The sequence below is a fragment of the Stenella coeruleoalba genome, assembly GCF_951394435.1.
Source record: "Stenella coeruleoalba genome assembly, chromosome: X".
Classification (NCBI taxonomy): Eukaryota; Metazoa; Chordata; class Mammalia; order Artiodactyla; family Delphinidae; genus Stenella; species Stenella coeruleoalba.
Genome location: NC_137152.1, coordinates 50,571,215 through 50,591,501, shown reverse-complemented (window position 1 = coordinate 50,591,501; position 20,287 = coordinate 50,571,215). Strand labels below are relative to the sequence as shown.

At 39.2% G+C, this 20,287-nt stretch overlaps 1 protein-coding gene across 1 annotated transcript in view; it reads left to right on the top strand.

Annotated features, from left to right (window-relative positions):
* The first annotated feature begins 1,260 nt into the window (after positions 1–1,260).
* LOC307180798 (dedicator of cytokinesis protein 11-like) overlaps positions 1,261–20,287 on the top strand; it is a 46,506-nt gene continuing 27,479 nt past the window's right edge. The window contains exon 1 of the mRNA XM_079911297.1: positions 1,261–1,447. Coding sequence (XP_079767423.1) covers positions 1,438–1,447 — 10 coding nt within the window. The 5' untranslated portion in view covers positions 1,261–1,437. The remainder of the gene's footprint in view (positions 1,448–20,287) is intronic.

Below are 20,287 nucleotides of genomic sequence, written 5' to 3'. Positions count from 1 at the left end.
TGTGTGGTGTATATTTGTCTCCTAAACAGCAGATGTATGATGTATGTTTGTGTGTGATATGTTTCCATGGCATGTGTTTATGTGTAGGTTTGTGTACTGTACATTTGCATGGTACATGCTTATGTGGCATGTGTTTATGTTGCATATGTTGGGCAGAGTTGCGGACTTTCCTCATTTCCTTTTTATTCTCCATCTCTTCCTCCCAGTTCTACCTACCCCCCACACACACACCTCAGAAATAAATTTGCCAAGGGGCAAACAAGAATGGTCAGATCCTGGGCTAAGATCCAGGATCCCTAAGGGCCAATGAAGTCACCATTTTTCCTAGCTTTTCATATCCCCCTGTCTCGGGTGACTCCTCTTATGTTGCAAAATGCCATCATTTTTGATTGAAACACCTCACAGTAGCTGCCCATGCTACAGGAGAGTATGTGTGATTGGGAGAGGGTGGGGTTGCTGTCTAGTCCCAGGAATTGACCTTGATTCTTTGTTTGGTCCAGGGGAGGCTATGTTGTTTCCTCATCTAATCTGGATGGGGGAGGATTTGGAGGCTCACCCCAATGATCCAGTTACAGATCTGGCCTCAGTGTTCCCCAGCTGCAGCACTGGAAAGATCCCTTCACTGCCTGCAGAGGAGTGGGCAGATAAAGGAATGCAAACCAAATTTCCAGCTAATACACCTTCCCAAATGTCCAAGTCCGGGTGAGGCTGGGGGTAACGTTAGAATTTGAGACTCCTTCACTAGTATGCTGGGGCAGAATAGTAATATACAGTGTGGAGGGGTACATCCTCTTTTCCTGATCTTACCCTTGTCCCAATTCCCCTGTCCCAGGCTGGGGGCGGAGTGGGGGGTGGTTCCTTTGAGAGAGGACCACCTCCCCTCAGAGGGGAGGCGGGACACAAGAGGGCGGTGAAGGTATGAGCCTCCGCCCCTCCCCCTATTGCTACGTGGTTTGCTAAGGAGAAGCGGCACAGTGCCGTTTCTGGTGTTTCCGTAGAGCTGGAGATGGGGAAGGGGCTTGAGAACTTAAGTTTAGCCAGTTTGTAAAGACCCGCTCCTCATCAATAGGACTTCTGTTCCAGCCAAACAGGCAGTAGGGAGCAGTAAGCTCCTTCCCCCAAATTTCGGGAGGGTGAGGCTTTAAAGAAGCAAAGTCACGGTAAGACCTCCTAGCACCGCGCAGGCGAGGGTTGCAGCGTCTTGTGCCCGTACCCCAACCTCCAGCTATGCTTGGGAGCTGGGCACGATAGGAGGAAGCTCTAATTGCCGAGATTCGCTTTTTTACACTTCGCGGCCAAGAGCCTCTCCCCCAATTCCTGAGTTGATGATTCCGGTGGCGGCGGCTCCCTTGAAAGAAACCTTACCTTGGATAAGTGCCCTTTTCTACCCGGCGTGACTGAAGACAGAGTTGGGGAGAAGACTGAGAAGACTCGGGCATGGAAGGAGGTAAGGAAAGGGTGTGGAGGCGGCAGCTCCAGAGCGGGCTGCAGGCTTTCCAAGACCAGGGGGTGGGGTCAATCTAATAGTTTGTGTGTACTTTGATGAAAAACAAGCAAACAAGCAAACCAGAAAAACAGTTTTCGAGCTTGGAAACATCTAGGGAAGGGGAAGGGGGCCAAAGCAGCCGACGCTGGGCAGACGCTGGTAGGATACAGGTAATGGGATAGTGGGCTTTCCGGGGGCCTTTGGGACATTCTAAATTTTCAGGAGTGCCACCATCGATATGGACCATGAGTGGACAAAAACAGGAAGGAACTCACCTTGGAGTGCTTTAGCCCACGCACGATCAGGAAGCCAGGCACCTTTAGCCCCAGTTTGTCAGTTGGGGAAAAAAAGGGAGGTGAAGACTCGCTATCCTCTTCCTCTCTGGGCACCGCCCTTCAACGGTGAGGGCCGGGCACCGGGCGGGCGGGCTGGCCCGCAGAGCTTGGCAGAAGACTTGGGCTTCTGCCTCTGCGAGGAGGTGCTGTTGTGTGGATCTGCAACTCAGGGGGACACAGATGGCTCATGCGGGAGGGAGGGCGAGCCGATTTTCCAGACGCCATCTGGAGTTCCTTTCACCCCTATCAAAGGCGCAGGCATTTGCGGGCCAAATCAGAGTATTTGAATGGGGGAGGGGGAGTGTTTGTCGCCAGCAGGGCGCATTCTTCACTTTTTAACCTCTTTCATCTAAATGTAACCCATTCAGTTTAACAATCAGCAGGCAATTAACATGTATCCCCCGCGGATCCCTTTTATCCTGGATCTCCAACTCCCTCCTCCCAGGCATCTGGCTTCCAGATTTGTTTTTCTAAGACAGCAGCCCCTCGGGCGCCCTGCCTGCTCTTTGGAGCCTCTGGGTGGCCGGAGCTTGGAGAGGAGAGATTGGGAGTGCCACGTGGAGGGAAAGAGGCAGTTTGTGAAAGAGGCTTTTTTGAAAAGCTGCAAACGACCAACTTTCCAATGATGCAAAATAGCTGATGTGGAATCACAAGAGCATGGGTCAACTTTTGCAAAAACAATGAGGTCAGTACTTAATCTTTGTAAGAAAGTTGGGGTGGGGGGGCAACCTAACAAAACATGAGGAAGGAAGAGAGGAAAGAAAAAACCAGGAAAGCAGGCGATTTCCTACTTTAAAAGGCACAGCAAAGAGTTTTATTTCTTGAAACTCCTGAGGTTTGGTTATTTTATTACTTTTTTTCCTTTTTTAGTCCCCCCCACCCCGGTGCGTGTGAGTGTGTGAGTGTATGTGTCCTTCTGGAGAAAATAATCTTCCAATGTGTCTTTTATTTTCTAGAAAGATTTCCTTATTTTCCCTACACCCCAATTCTTCTCAAAAGGAAACATAAACACTCCAAAAACTCCTATGCGCACTAACTCACTAATTTCCGCCGGGGCAGTGTGGGGCACCGTCAGTCTTTGTTGGCACATCTAATTTTCCCCAATAATAGGAGAGAATTGTGGATATCTTCCATAAATCCCCTTCCATAAACTTCCCCTGCACAGTGTGAGAACCTGATTTTCCACTTGTACCCCACATCTCTCACCAGAGTGTGTGTTAACACCTCACCTCTGCCACAGTAACCAGATTTCCCCCTCCCCCGTCCCCGTTAAAGGACAACTGATTTATTTCCCATACACCCTGTATTTCCTTTGGAGAGTGCAGGGTCCTGCACCCCAGATTGTTCTGGGTTTGTGATAGTTCCCACGTTATCTCCTGCGTACCTCAAAATTATTTCTATTTGGAGTGAGAATACCATAACTTTACCTAACTTCAACGTTTTTTCTGGACCATTTGGAAATATTTTAAAATCTCCATTGGGACTTACCTGGTCTTCCAGTTGTTAAGACTCCGCGCTTCCAATGCAGGGGGCGGAGGTTCCATCCCTGGTTGGGGAACTAAGATCCCACATGCCCCGCGGCGCAGCCAAAACAAATTAAATAAATAAAATAAAAATGTAAAAAAAATCTCTATTGAACATGAAATTTTGCGGCATCACCATGTATTTACCTCAGTGTAAGTTAGAGCATGCAAATCTTTTCAGCACCCGGTGTCCTCGTCTACTCTCCCGCCCGCCGCACCCCGCAAAGGAGCAACATTGCGCTGTCTGCCAGACACATTAAATTTACCACAGACAGGGCCGGGGGAATGCTGTGTCTTCCACGGGCATCAAAATTTTCTCGACAGCCAGAGGACATCCCGTATCTCTCCTACACCAAAATTTACCCTCAGGCATATTTCCCCCTTTCCCCTTTCTACCACGTTCCTTAACCCCCAATCTCTCTTTTTTTTTTTTTTGCGGTACGCGGGCCTCTCACTGTTGTGGCCTCTCCCGTTGCGGAGCACAGGCTCCGGACACGCAGGCCCAGCGGCCATGGCTCATGGGCCCAGCCGCTCCGCGGCATGTGGGATCCTCCCGGACCGGGGCACGAACCCATGTCCCCTGCATCGGCAGGCGGACTCTCAACCACTGCGCCACCAAGGAAGCCCCCCCACAATCTCCTCTTTAAAAGAGCCCAGAGAGTCTGCTCCACACCCAAAGGGTGGCCAAGAGATTTGGAGACATTGTCAATTGTCTCTCCATTTTGCTAGATCCCAATATCACCTCCTCTGCCAGACCTGACAGCCATTGTCAGATGCTCACAGGCACACAGCTCCTCTGGTAGTCAGCGAGTTCCCCAACAGACAATGCAAAATCCTTGCTCTGTCAACAGAAGTGCATCAGCTGACCCTCAGCAGCTTAACACATCTGCAGAATGAAATGTTATGATATATTACGAGTGTCAGGGGGCAAAAAAAATTCCAGTTCCATACCTGAGAATGCAGAGTTTTGGATAAGCACAGCGAACAGCACAATAACCTAGAAGCAAGTGCCTTCATGCAGTCTTTCCTGAGTTCCCGAAGTTCATCTCAATCTAGCCAGTGTGCCACCAGTAAGACCTTTCCCTCCTCTCTCACCCGGTCACCTTTACCCCCCACCCCCCCGCCGCCCTCCCTAATCTAAGGGCGATCTGTTCTGGCTCTGGGACTAGACTATCTGTAGCACTTGGAATTCTTCCAAAGTCGCCTTCTCTCCCCAGAGTCACAGTCCCTGGAGAGTTAGCCCAGGCCAGGCAATCGGGGCCAGGCAAGGTAGCAGCAGCTTTTGACCAAAGGTCAAAGCCTCCTGATAGCCAATTTATAGGATTCCACAGTGAGGGAGGGACAGGGTGGCACCGTAGCTGAATTGGTGTAGAGGGCAGCGAGAGTTCTGGGCTGTGGGTTCTGTATCCCCTCGTCCTTGAGCTGTCACTTAGGTTTCCAATCCATTTTTTCCCAAAGTATAGCTTCTAAGCATGTCAAAGTTTCTGTGTCCCTGCAACCAACCCCAGCCTATTGAAAGAGATATAAAGTGGTTGTCTTGGTCGCCCAGGAGGGCACTCTAACCACCTAATCTCATGATGATTGAGACCTAAAGGAAAATTCAGCTGGTAACCATGATAAGAAAAAAAGGGAATGAGAAGGATGTGTGTATGTATAGACTTGTTTTTTCATGGTGAAGACGTTCCTTTGAATAAACTCCCTCCCTCCCTCCCTGCCTCCCTCCCTCCTTCCCTTCCTTTTCTTTATCTTTGAGTCCTACAACACCAGTTTGAATTCGTTTTTAGATGGTCAGGTATTTTCTTTTTCAGGTGGGAAAACAGAGGCAAGTCACTTGTTTGAGATAGAAATATTAGTGTCAGAGCCAGGTCTTCATTCCAATCTTCTGACTCCAGGTATTTCCATGGTGCCTCAACATAACTTCTCAGACATGAGACTGTGCAGTTAGGTGTGCTCATTTTGTTTTTGTGCTGTTATGCTAATCACACAGAGCTGTGAATTTGGAGACTCGGATGCAATGTGTTCAAGACAATTTTGTAAGTTGTGTTTTGGTCAAGAAATAAATAATATATAGGTTACTGAAGAGATAATATGGCAAGTTGACATCTCTGATGATCTCTTTTTGGTCATTGTCCAATAGCTTTGGTCTCGTTGTTGCCTTATCAATCACCCTGTCAGTTTTTTCCTCCACAAATGTCTCTTCCTTTGTATTTATGATAGCACCTTCTCAAACTCTTCAGACTGTTACTTTAAGTGCCTCCTAACTCACCTCTCTGACGACCCCTCCCTGTGTCCCCAGATGTCCATGACTCTGGTTTACCCAGGGCATATTAATCTAAATGAAAGTTTTATCATGTTATGATCACTAATAAGAAGCTGAAATGATTGCCTAGATCACAAACTCCTCTATCTATTGAGAATCTGCTGAAATTTGCCCCCACACCTCCCCAACCAGTTTCCTCATCCTCTTGCCAAATTATACCTATTTTCAATTTCCAGCTCTAATTCCACTTCCCATTAAAGTGTTCTTTGACTTCTTTTTTAACAACTTGTTGAGCTATAGTTCATAGATCATACAATTTATTTATTTAAACTGTACAATTCAGTGGTTGTATACTATTCACAGAATTGTGCACCCATCACTGGTTGCACAATTTTAAAACATTTTCATCACTATGAAAAGAAATTTTGTATATCAAACTTTCAGTAGTAAGACCAAGTTCTGGAGATCTAATGTACAGCATGGTGATTATAGTTAATAATGCCGTATTATATGTCTGAACATTGCTAACAGTAAATTTTAAATGTTCTCACCACACACACACACACACACACACAAATGGTAAGTATGTGACATGATGGAGGTATTAGCTAATGCTATGGTGATAATCATTTTGTAACATGTAGGTATATCAAATCAATATGTTGTGCACTTTAAACTTACACAGTGTTATATGTTAATTATATCTCAATAAATCTGGGAAAAAAAAACTGTACTCATTTGCAGTTTTTCCCATTTCTCCCCCAAGTACTCTGTTACCCCATACCCCTTTCCCCAGCCCTAGGAAGCCACTAATGCACCTCTGTATCTATGGATTTTTCTATTCTGGTAATTTTTTATAAATGGAAACATACATATATAGTTTTTGTGACTGGCTTCTTTCATGTAGTATAATATTTTCAGGTAGATCCATATTGCACTGTGTATATGCTTCATTCCTTTCTATTCCAAATATTGCATATATGTATACAGATAAACCACATATTGTTCATCCATTTATCAGTTTATGGAAATCTGGATTGTTTCCACATTTTGGCTATCATGGGTGATGCTGCTATAAACATTCATGTATATTTTTTGTATGGAATATGTTTTAATTTATTTTAGGTAATTCAACTGAGAGTTGAATTAGTGGGTACAATTGTAATTCTATGTTAAACTTTTGCGAGGAACTGCCAAAGTGTTTTCCAAAGTTGTTATACCATTTCACCCTTCTTCACATGCTCGTTAACAACTGTTATTCATGTATAGCCATCCTAGTGGGTGTGAAGTGATATCTAGTTGTGGTTTTGATCTGCATTTCCCTACTAAATAATGGTGTTGAGCATCTGTTCATGTCCTTATTTGGCTGTTTGTATATCTCCTTTGGAGAAGTGTCTATTCAATGATATTGCCCATTTTAATTGATTAGTTTGAATTTTTTATTATTCAGTAGTTACAAATGTTATTTATATATGCTGAGTACCAGTTCCTCATTGGATATGAGATTAAAGAATATTTTATCACATTCTTTGGAATGGCTTTTCACTTTTTTTCTTTTAATTTAACTATAGTTGATTTATAATATTGTGCTAGTTTCAGGTGTACAGCTTCAGATTCTTTTTCATTATAGGTTATTACAAGATATTGAATATATTTCCCTGTGCTATACAGTAAATTATTGTTTATCTATTTTATATATAGTGGTGTGTATCTGTTAATCCCATATTCCTAATTTATCTCTCCCCCTTCCCTTTCCCCTTTGGGAAGCATAAGTTTGTTTTCTGTATCTGTGAGTCTGTTTCTGTTTTGTAATTAAGTTGAGTTGTATTTTCTTTAGATTCCACAAATAAGTGGTATCATATAATGTGTCTTTCTCTGCCTGACTTACTTTACTTAGTATGATAATCTCTAGGTCCATCCATGTTGCTACAAATGACATTTTTTCTTTCATTTCTATGGCTCAGTAATATTCCATTGTATATATACCACATCTTCTTTGCCCATTCATCTGTTGATGGAAATTTAGGTTGCTTCCATGTCTTGGCTATTATGAATAGTGATGCTATGAACATTGGTGTGCATGTATCATTTTGAATTAGAGTTTTCCCTTTTTTTTGGATATATGCCCAGGAGTGGGATCATATGGTAACTCTAGTTTTAATTTTTTAAGGAACCCCCATACTGTTCTTCATAGTGGCTGCACCAATGTACAGTCCCACCAACAATGTAGGAGGGTTCCCTTTTTCTCCACACCTTTTCCAGCATTATTTGTAGACATTTGGTGATGGACATTCTTACTGGTGTGAGGTGATACCTCATTGTAGTTTTTATTTGCATTTCTCTAATAATTAGTGATGTTGAGCATCTTTTCATGTACCTGTTGGCCATCTGTATATCTTCTTAGGAAAAATGTCTGTTTAGGTTTTCTGCCCATTTTTTTGATTTTTTTTTCATATTGAGTTGTATGAACTGTCTGTATGTTTTTGAAATTAAGCCCTTGTTGGTCGCATTGTTTGCAAATATTTTCTCCCATTCTTTAGGTTGTCTTTTCATTTTGTTTATGGTTTCCTTTGCAGTGCAAAAGCTTTTAAGTTTGATTAGGTCCCATTTGTTTATTTTCACATTTATTTCTTTTGTCTTGGCCGACTGAATCTAAGAAAATATTACTAAGATTTGTATCAGAGAATGTTTTACCTATGTTCTCTTCTAGGAATTTTATGGTATCTGGTATTATATTTAGGTCTTTAATGAATTTTGAGTTTATTTTTGTGTATGGTGTGAACAAGTGTTCTAACTTCATTGATTTACATGTGGCTGTCCAGCTTTCCCAACACTACTTGATGAAGAGACTGTCTTCTCTCCATTGTATATTCTTGCCTCCTTTGTGGAAGATTAATTGACCATAGGTGCATAGGTTTATTTCTGGGCTCTATTCTGTTCCATTGCTCCAAATGTCTGTTTCTGTGCCAACACCATGCTGTTTTGATTACCATAGCTTTGTAGTATTGTCTGAAATCTGGGAGGGTTATGCTTCCAGCTTTGTTCTTTTTCCTCAGAATTGCTTTAGCAATTCTGGGTTTTTTGTGATTCCATATAAATTTTAGGAGTATTTTTTCTAGCTCTGTGAAAAATATCATGGATAATTTGATAGAGATCACATTAAATCTGTAGATTGCTTTGGGTGGTAGTGCCATTTTTTTACAGTATTAATTATTCCAATCCAAGAGTATGGGACAACTTTCCATTTCTTTGTATCATCATGAATTTCCTTTATCAATGTTTTATAGTTCTCAGTGTATAGGTCTTTCACATCCTTGGTTAGATTTATTATTAGTTTTTTTTTTTCTGATTTTAAAGGGGATTTTTTTTTTTTACTTTCTCTTTCTGATATTTCATTGTTAGTGTAAAGGAATGCAACAGATTTCTGTATATTGATCTTGTATCCTATCCTGCTAGCTTTTTTAGTTCTAATATTTTTTGTGGAGTCTTTAGGATTTTTCTATAATCATCTGCATACAATGACAATTTTACCTCTTCCCTTCCAATTTGGATATCTTTTATTTCTTTTTCTTGTCTGATTGCTGTGGCTAGGACTTCTGATATTATGTTGAATAGAAGTGGCAAGAGTGGGCATCCTTATCATGTTCCAGAATTTATCGGGAAGGTGTTTAGCTTTTCACCATAGTGTATGATGTTGGTTGCAGGTTCGTCATAAAAGGCTTTTATTATGTTGAGATATGTTCCTTTTATACCCTCTTTGGTGAGAGCTTTTATCATGAATGAATGTTAAATTTTATTAAATGCTTTTTCTGCATCTATTGAGGGATATGCGGTTTTTGTCTTTTCCTTTGTTGATATGGTGTATCACATTGATTGATTTGCATATGTTGAACCATCCTTGTGACCCTGGAATGAATCCAACTCGATCATGGTGTATGATCTTTTTATGTGTTGTATTCTGTATGCTAATAATTTGTTGAAGAGTTTTACATTTATATTCATCAAAGATATTGGCCTGCACTTTTCTTTTTTTTGTATAGTAAGTCCCCTACATACGAACCTTCAAGTTGAGAACTTTGGAAGATGTGAATGTGCATTTGCACATCCAGTCACATAAGTTAGTTCATGTGTCTGGCATACATTGTCACGTGGGTGCATTCTCTACAAGTGGTTGTGCTTTTGTGTATTTTACAGTACAGTACTGTATAGAGTACAGTAGCACAGTATTGTTATTTGAAGTCCAGGATGTCCAGAAGGAAGCATAAAAGCAGAGGTGATGTAGCTGGTACTGCTAAGAAGTGCCAACTCTTGTGCTGTACTACTGTACTTTTCAAGGTACTGTACTGTAACATTGAAATGTTTACTTTTTGTGTTTGTTTTTTGTGTATTATTTGTGTGAAAAATGTTATGAACCTAATACAGTACAGTACTATATAGCCAATTGTGTTAGTTGGGTATTTAGGCTAAATTTGTTGGACTTACGAACAAATTGGACTTACGAATGCACTCTCATAATGGAACTCATTCGCATGTAGGGGACTTACTGTAGTGTCCTTTTTTGTTTTTGGTATAAGGGTGATGGTGGCTTCATAGAATGACTTTGGGAGTGTTCCCTCCTCCTCAATCTTTTGGAATAGTTTATGAAAAATAGGTATGAGTTTTTCTTTGTATGTTTGGTAAAATTCCCCAGTGAAGCCATCTGGTCCTGGACTTTGGTTTGCAGGGAGTTTTTTTTTTTTTTTTTTTTTTTGATTACAGATTCTATTTCACTACTAGTGATTGGTCTGTTCCAATTATCTGTTTCTTCTTGATTTAGTTTTGGCAGGGTGTATGTTTCTAGAAACTTGTCCATATATTCAAGGTTGTCCATTTGGTTCGCATACAACTTTTCATAGTATTTCTTATGATTTTTTTGTATTTTTGCAGTATTGGTTGTTATTTCCCCTCTTTCATTTCTTATTTTCTTTATTGGGGTCCTCTCTCTTTTCTTGCTGAGCCTGGCCAGAGGTTTGTTGATTTTGTTTATCCTGTCAAAAAACAACTCTTGGTTTTATTGATTTTTTTTTCTATCTATTTTTTGAAATCTCTATTTCCTCTCTGATCTTTATTATTTCCTTCTTTCTCCTGACTTTAAGCTTTGTTTGTTCTTTTCTAATTATTTTAGGTGGTAGTTTAGGTTGCTTATTTGAGATTTTTCTTGCTTTTGGAGGAAGGAATGTATAACTATGAACTTCCCTCTCAGGATTGCTTTGGCTGCATCCCATAGATTTTGTATGGTTATGTTTTCGTTATCATTTGTCTCAAGGTATTTTTTGATTTCCTCTTTGATTTAATTATTCACCCATTGGTTTTTTAGTAGCATGGTTTTTAGTCTCCATATAGTTGTTTTCTTCTCATTTTTCTTTCCGTGATTGATTTCTAGTTTCATGCTGTTGTGGTCAGAGAAGATGCTTAAAATAATTTCTATCCTCCTCAATTTACTGAGGCATTTTTTATGTCCTAGTATGTGGTCTACTGTAGAGAATGTTCCCTGTGTATTTGAAAAGAATGTATATTCTGGGTTTTTTTTTTGTTGTTGTTGTTTGTTTGTTTTGTTTTTGGATGTAGTGTCCTATAGATGTCAGTTAAGTCTTAACTTTTTTATTATGTCATTTAGTGTCTCTGTTGCTTTATTGATTTTCTGTCTGGAAGATCTGTCCATCGATGTCAGTGAGGTGTTAAAATTCTCCTACTATTATTCTATTCCTATCAATTTCTCCTTTTATATCTATTAGTATTTGTTTTATGTATTTAGGTGCTCCTATTTGGGGTGCATATATGTTAACGAGTGTAATATCCTCTTGTAATGATTCCTTTATCACTATATAGTGTCTTTCTTTGTACTTCTTAATGGCCTTTGTTTTAAAGTCTATTTTGTTTGGTATGAGTATTGCTACCCTGGCTTTCTTGTTATTTCCATTTGCATGAAATATCTTTTTCCATCCCCTAACTTTCAATCTATGTGTGTCTTTTGCCCTAAAGTGAATCTCTTGTAGACAGCATATTGTAGGTTCTTCTTTTATTATACAACCTGTCACTCACTCTGTCTTTTGATCAAAGCATTTAATCCATTGACATTTAAAGTAATTATTGTTAAGTATGTATTTATTGCCATTTTAAACCTTGTTTTCAAGTTGATTTGTATTTCTTTGTTGTTCCTTTCTTTTTGTTTTTCCTTTTGTGGTTTGGTGGTTTTCTTTTGTGTTATGCTTGAGTTCCTTTCTTTCTGGTTTTTGTGAGTCTTTTGTATGTTTTTTGATTTGTAGTTATCCTGGTTTTCAAGTATGTTAACCCATAACTATATCTACTTGCTTTAGACTGATAGTCATATAAGCACAAACACATTCTAAAAGATCTACATTTTCTTCTTCCCCTCCCCCACATTTTGATGATTTTGATATCCTATTTTACATCTTTATCTCTATGTTTATCCTTTTGCTGTTCTTTGTAGTTATAATTGTTTTCACAATTTTTTATTGTTTTTAATCTATGTGCTGCCTTATTTAAATGATTTTCAATTCTTTTATATACCTGCCTTTCCTATTGTGATTTTCCCTTTCCTATAGATTCTTGCTTCTATAGAATCAAGAAGACGTTAGAGAAGGCCTTAGAGAAGACCTTTCACTATTTCTTTTAGTATAGATTTAGTATTGCTGTATTCTTTTAGTTTTTGCTAGTCTAAGAAATTATTTATTTCTTCTATTTTTAAATGATAATCCTGTTGGGTTAGAGTATCCTAGGTTATAGGTTTTTACCTTTCAGGATGTTGAATATATCTCGCCACTCCCTTTTTTCTTGCAAAGTTTCTGTAGAGAAAACAGCTTATAGCCTTATTGGGTTCCTTTGTAGCTGACTTTTGTTTTTCCTTTTTTTCCCTTTCCTTTTGTTTTTCTTTTGCTGCCTTTAGAATTCTCAGTTTATTTTTAACTCTTACCATTTTAATCATGATATGTCTTGGTGTGGGTCTGTTTGTGTTCATCTTGTTTGGAACCCTCTGTGCTGCCTGTACCTGGGTATATATTTCCTTCTTTTGCTTTGGGAAGTCTTCTGCCATAATTTCTTCAAATACATTTTTGACACCCTTTCTTTCTCTTCTCCTTTTGGAATCCCTATTATGCATAGGTTGGCACACTTTATATTATCCCATAGATCTCATATTTTGCTTTCATTTTTTTCACTTGTCTCTTTGTCTGCTGCTCTGATTGGGTCATTTCTATTATACTATCTTCCAGATCACTTATTTGTTCTGCATTATTTAGTCTGCTACTTATTTCCTTTAGCTCAGTTTTTATCTTGGCAGTTCAGTTGTCTAATTTTGATTGACTCCTCTTTATGGTTTCTAGTTCCTTGTTGCAGTGATCTGGATTTCTATTAATAGTCTTTCTTAGTTCCTTTAACATTTTTATTCCCTCTTTTTTGAACTCAGGGTCTAGTAGAATGGTGTGGTTTGTTTCATTGTTCCTTTAGGGGTTTTCTTTTGTTCTTTTATTTGGGAGTAGTTCCCCTGCTTTTTTATTTTAATTATATTTCTCTGACTATGAATTCAGGAGAAACAGTTATCTACTGCAGTCTGGAAGGGCTGTTTTTAATGTGGGAGCATCCCTGTGTAGACTGTGTAAGTCCAACATTTTTGTTGCAAGGGCTGTATTTGTTACGGTTGCCTCCTTGGTCTTTCTTCAGAGTGTGTTGGCTATTGTCCCCTTGATAAGGGATGTGTTTGGTGTTGTAGTGACCAGAGCCTCCACTGGATGTTGGGTGCGGGCTTCTCTTTGCTCTGTGGTTGTCACAGCCTTGTCAGGGGCAGAGTCTGCTCCCCAATTGTTGGAGTAGAAGGCTCCAGATCTGGTTCTAAGGTGAGGTGTGAGGTAGGTGGAGCTGGAGTGCTCCCTCTGTGAAAGGAGCCACTGCATGTTCCTCCCCAGGAGATGTCAGCCAGGATGTATGACACTGTGACACCATCCACCACCCATTGTGTGCTCCCAAAAAATCCACTGCTGCTGGTACTACCCCTGGACCTGCCTCCACTGCAGGAGTGCTGATAATCAGGTCAGTCGTCATCCTGCCTTCAGCATGTGTGCTCTCACAAAGCACAAGCTCCCAAAGCCTGCTGAATCCATGCCCTGGTGTGGGAGTGCTGATAATCACTCAGACTTCAGTGTTAATTTCCATGTGTGTTTGCTCACAAAGCACAAGCTCTCAAATCCCACTGAAGTCATGCTCCACTGTGGGAGGGCCAATAATCGGCTTGGACTTCAGTCCCTGTGCATGTGTTCTCCCAAATTCTTCCATGGCCAGAGCTGTACCCTGCTGTGAGCATGCTGGCAATGAGGCTTCTATGTCAGACCCACACCCCACCATCAGGGCATTGATAATGGGACTTCTATGGCAGACCCACACTCCGTTCTGCATACACTCCCAATTGCAGCCTGGACCACATTCCAGGACATATGGGCTGTTTCCGTGCAGCCAAACCAAGCCTTCTCCCCGAGTCTGTCCACTGAACCCTGAGTTTCAGCACCCAGACACTGTGCACATCTGCAGGTATGTGTCTCAGCCTAGGAAGTGTGGCAACATGGCAGCCATCAGTGCTGGTCCCTCTCTGTCCTGCTTGGCAGCAGGCCAGCAGGGGAACATTCCTCTCAGGAAAGTGTGTTTGAAGTTGTCAAATATATTTTCTGCATCTGTTGAGATAATCACATGATATTTGCCTTTTATTCTACCAGTGTGGTGTATTACATTAATTAATATTCAGATGCTAAACCAACCTTGCATTTCGGGAATGAATCACATTTGGTTGTGGTGTTTAGTCCTTTATATCTGTTTCTGGACTCTGACATAATTTGGTTCAGATTTTTCCATGTGTATTCCAATAGCATATTGTTCTATAGTTTTCTTGTGATGTCATTTTCTGGTTTTAGTATCAGGATAATAATGACTTCAGAGTGATTTGAGAAGTTTTCCCTCTTTACCTAGTTTTTGGAAGAATTTGTGAACAGTTGAAATTAATTATTATATAATTGGTAGAATTCAAAAGTGAAGCTATATGGGCCTTATGTTTTTCTTTGTTGGAAGAAAACATAAATTAAATCTATTTACTTATGTAAATTAGTAATGTTATGTTATGTATCTGTTCAGATTTTCTATTCTTCTTGAGTCATTGTTCATAATTTGTGTCTTTTAAAGAATATTCCCATTTCATCTAAGTTACATAGTTTGTTGCATACAGTTGTCCATAGTATTTTCTTATAGTCTTTTTACTTAGGAAATGTCAGTAGTCATGACCCCTCTTTCATTACTGATTTTAGTACTTTGGGTTATTTTCTTAATGATTGTTCTAAGCTTTGCAATATACATCTTAACTTATAAAAATATTCGTAAGATTTATACTAACTTATTTCCAGTGAGATATAGAAATGTTTACTTCTATATAGCTCTATTTCCTCTTTCTCTTTTATGTGTTGTTGTTTTTCATATTACATCTTATATGTTATAGACCTAAGATTACATTGTCATAATTATCAATTTATAGAATTATATGTCTTTTAAGGAAGCTGAGTGAAAAAAGGAAAGCAAGTATATTTTATAGAGTTGGTTATGTTAATCTTCTTAATTACCATTTCTGGCTCTCTTTATTTGTTCTCAAGACTTTGATTCACCACCTACTGTCATTTCCTTACTCTTATGGCTTTTTTCTCCCCACCTCCTTCTATTGTAAAATATGTTACATTAGTATATGTTAGGGGACCAAAATAAAGTCACACTCACACACACATACACAATTGGCTTTTAAATTGGATAACAGAAGAAAGGAGAAGAAAGACACAATTATATTTTCTTTTTTACATAATCACTTTTATATGTGTTCTTTGTTTTTTAATGTGTATTTGAATTACTGCCTTGGGTCACTTGCTTTCAACCTAAATAACGTCCTTTACTATCTCTTGTAAAATGGGTCTGCTAGCAATGAATTCTCTCAATTTTTGTTTATATGGGAATGTCTTTATTTCACCTTTAGTTTTGAAATATTGTTTTTCTGTATGTAAGATTCTTGGTTGGCAAGTTTTAGCACTTTAAATATATTTGCCTTCAGTCTTCTGGCTTCCATTTTTTCTGATGAACTATCAACTGTTAATCTCTTTGGGGGCCCCCTTGTACATAGAGAACAGTTTTTCTCTTGCAGCTTTCAAGATATTCTCTTTTTCTTTGGCTCTCAACATTTTGACTATGATGTGTTTGGGTATGGATCTCTTTAAGTTTATTTTACTTTGAATTTATCAATGGTGTCTCACATTTCTATAAAACTCTTTTCATTTTTCTTCATTTTTTCCCCTCTCTTCTTCAGATTGCATAATCTCTATCAATCTGTCTTCATGTATATTTATTCTTCTGCTAGTTCAAATTTACTGTTGATCCCCTCTAGTGAAAATTTCATTTCCCTGGGGAGGGAAAGATGGACTATATGTCTAATGTACAAACTTTATAAGGGGATACCCAAAGGAATGGCTTCTGTATTACCAGCATATTCTAGCTACCTGGGGTTCAATGGAAACAAAGATAGTGGTATAATATAGCACACAACTAGTTGCCACAGCCCCTCCCTCTCAGCTCAGTAAAGAGCAAACAGGTGAAAAATCCAAGATACCAGGTTCTCACTGGGGAGTGAAAGAGTTAGAGCATCCAATGATCTAACTTTTCTGTAGGCTGTCCAAGGAACTGACTTTATTTAGTCTTTATTGCCTTGGAACAGTGATGTGACTGTCATTCTGTAGATGCATGAGGACTGCTACAAACAAATAAGATTAGATTAGCACAAAGGTTGAGAGGCCCGAGAATTTCTCTCCAGGCTGATTGGTGAATATTTTTGTCTGTACAAGGCCAGTTAATAAAGACTGGGAGAAATGAGTTTTGTCTAATGCACAGACACCAGAGAGGCACAGAAAATGAAGAGACACAGAAATATGTTCCAAAGAGAGGAACAAGACGAATCTGTAGAAATTGATTCTAATAAAACCAAGATATATATTTTACCTGAGAGAGAATTTAAAATGAGCATCATAGAGATGTTTACTGAGGCCAGGAGAATAATGCATAGAGAAACTGAGAATTTCAACAAACAGAAAATATTAAAAAGTTCCAAACAAATCATGGGGGATAAAAAATAAAATAACTGAACAGAAAAATAAATAAATAAAAGTAAAACACTAGAGGCATTCAACAACAGACAAGTTAAAGCAGAAGATAGGATCAGTGAACCTGAAGATAGATCATTGGAAATGTTTCAGTAAGAGAAGGATACTGAATAAGAATCTAAAAAATGAATAAAGGACAACTGTCAGTCGAGTGAGTGGGACACATTGGGCATGCTGCATGCTAAGGACTCATTGCTGAACTCGATCCTCTTGGTGAGCATTTCTCTGTTTGGGGCCACAGACAATGAACAGGGGACCAGGGACCAGAGACCAGGGACTGGGGACCAGTGACCTGATAACATTTTTCTTGAATGTCCCTGGGGAAGGTACAAATGTTGGTAAGGAGACAAATTCCTCCCTCCCCATGCTGGGCTGGTTTCAGGCACTGGAATTCACTTCCAAGGTCCACTGCAGGCCAGCCTCAGTTGGTGCAAGCATGTTGAGAAATTTTCACCATCATCTTTGGTCAACATCACAACCTATGTGTATGCATGAAGAAAGTTTATTTTTTCCTTTTTTTCCACTCACTGCTGCCACAATGAAGGAACATTCATAAACGAGACAAAAAACAATATGGTAATACTTAAAATAATAAAAAAGCAAAGTAAAAAGTGAATAAAGCTTAAGTAACTAATGCAACACTATCAGGTAGAACAATATACACATCAGGAGAGCCTCAAAAGAAAAGGGAAAGAAAGGATCAGAAAGTTAATTCAAAGAAACAATAGCTAAACCCTTCACAAATCTGGGGAAGAAAATGAATATCCAGATCCTGAAAGCTCCAAGCTTGCCAGTTAAAATAAATGAAAAAAGAAGTCCACACTGAAATAAATTATAAAAAAATTGTTAAAAGACCAGGCAAGAATTTTGAAAGTAACAAAAGAAAAGTGACTTGTGATGTACAAGAGGATCTCTATAAGACTGTCAATGGATATTTTAGCAGAAACATTGCTGGCTAGAAGGTACTGGGATGGCGTATTCAAAGTTCTGAAAGAAAAGCAAAACTGCCAATCCAACAATATTATATCTGACAAAACTATCCTTCTAATATGAAGGAGAGATAAAAGATAAGAAGTTCTGACAAAATCAGAGAAAAGGGGAAGAGTTTTAGAGTAAAGGGGAAGTTTGGCAAGGTAAATAGTATGTGGGAATTGAGGGTAAAGAGGAGGTGTATTCACTGGAGAAAAGAAGGAGGAAGATAGTGCTGGAGGCAGTCTGATAACAAAAATGCTGAAGGAGAGAGATAAGATGGTGCTGGAGGCAGAGCTTGAGAAGCAGAAGTCAAGTAGGAAGAACCTGAGGCTTTGGTATCCTATCTTTTTTTTTTAACATCTTTATTGGAGTATAATTGCTTTACAATGGTGTGTTAGTTTCTGATGTATAACACAGTGAATCACTATACATATAGATACATCCCCATATTTCCTCCTCCTTCTGTCTCCCTCCCAGCCTCCCTATCCCACCCGTCTAGGATGTGACAAAGCACCGAGCTGATCTCCCTGTGCTATGCAGCTGCTTTCCACTAGCTATCTGTTTTACATTAGGTAGTATATCTAAGTCCATGCCACTCTCTCACTTTGTCCCAGGTTACCGTTCCCCCTCCCCATGTCCTCAAGTCCATTCTCTACATCTGCGTCTTTATTCCTGTCCTGCCCCTAGGTTCTTCAGAACAATTTTTTTGATTCCATATATATGTGTTAGCATAACGTATTTGTTTTTCTCTTTCTGACTTACTTCACTCTGTATGACAGACTCTGTGTCCAACCACCTCACTACAAATAAATCAGTTTTGTTTCTTTTTATGGCTGAGTAATATTCCATTGTATATATGTGCCACATCTTCTTTATCCATTCATCTGTTGATGGACATTTAGGTAGCTTCCATGTCCTGGCTATTGTAAATAGAGCTGCAGTGAACATTGTGGTCCATGATTCTTTTTGAATTATGGTTTTCTCAGGGTATATACCCAGTACTGGGATTGCTGGGTTGTATGGTAGTTTTATTTTTAGTTTTTTTAAGGAACCTCCATTCTGTTATCCATAGTGGCTGTATCAATTTATATTCTCACCAATAGTGCAAGAGGGTTCCCTTTTCTCCACACCCTCTCCAGCATTTATTGTTTGTAGATTTTTAATGATGTCCATTCTGACTGGTGTGAGATGATACCTCACTGTAGATTTGATTTGCATTTCTCTAAGAATTAGTGATGTTGAGCATCCTTTCATGTGTTTGTTGGCAATCTGTATACCTTCTTTGGAGAAATGTCTATTTAGGTCTTCTGCCCGTTTTTGGATTGGGTTGTTTGCTTTTTTGATATTGAGCTGCATGAACTGCTTGTAAATTTTGGAGATTAATCCTTTGTCAGTTGCTTCATTTACAAATATGTTCTCCCATTCTGATGGTTGTCTTTTTGCCTTGCTTATGGTTTCCTTTGCTGTGCAGAAGCTTTTAAGTTCCATTAGGTCCCATTTGTTTATTTCTGTTTTGATTTTCATGTCTCTAGCAGATGGGTCAAAAGGATCTTGCTGTGATATATGTCATAGAGTGTTCTCCCTATGTTTTCCTCTAAGAGTTTTATAGTATCTGACCTTACATTTAGGTCTTTAATCCATTTGGAGTTTACTTTTGTGTATGGTGTTAAGGAGTGCTCTAATTTCATTCTTTTACATGTAGCTGTCCACTTTTCCCAGCACCATTTATTGAAGAGGCTGTCTTTTCTCCATTGTGTATTCTTGACTCCTTTATCAAAAATAAGGTGACCATATGTGTGCGATTTTATCTCTGGTCTTTCTAACCTGTTCCATTGATCTATATTTCTGTTTTTGTGCCAGTACCATACTGTCTTGATGACTGTAGCTTTGTAGTATAGTCTGAAGTCAGGGAGCCTGATTCCTCCAGCTTCATTTTTCGTTCTCAAGATTGCTTTGTCTATTCGGGGTCTTTGTGTTTCCATACAAATTGTGTAATTTTTTGTTCTAGTTCTGTGAAAAATGCCATTGGTAGTTTGATAGGGATTGCATTGAATCTGTAGATTGCTTTGACTAATATAGTCATTTTCACAATGTTGATGCTTCCAATCCAAGAATATGGTATAACTCTCCATCTGTTTGTATCCTCTTTAGTTTCTTTTATCAGTGTCTTATAGTTTTCTGCATACAGGCCTTTTGCCTCCTTAGGTACGTTTATTCCTAGGTATTTTATTCTTTTTGTTGCAATGGTAAATGGGAGTGTTCCTTAATTTCTCTTTCAGATATTTCATCATTAGTGTAGAGGAAAGCAAGAGATTTCTGTGCATTAATTGTGTATCTTACTACTTTAACAGATTCATTGATTAGCTCTAGTAGTTTTCAGGTAGCATCTTTAGGATTCTCTGTGTATATTGTCAAGTCATCTGCAAACAGTGACACCTTTACGTCTTCTTTTCCAACATGGATTTCTTTTCTTTTTCGTCTCC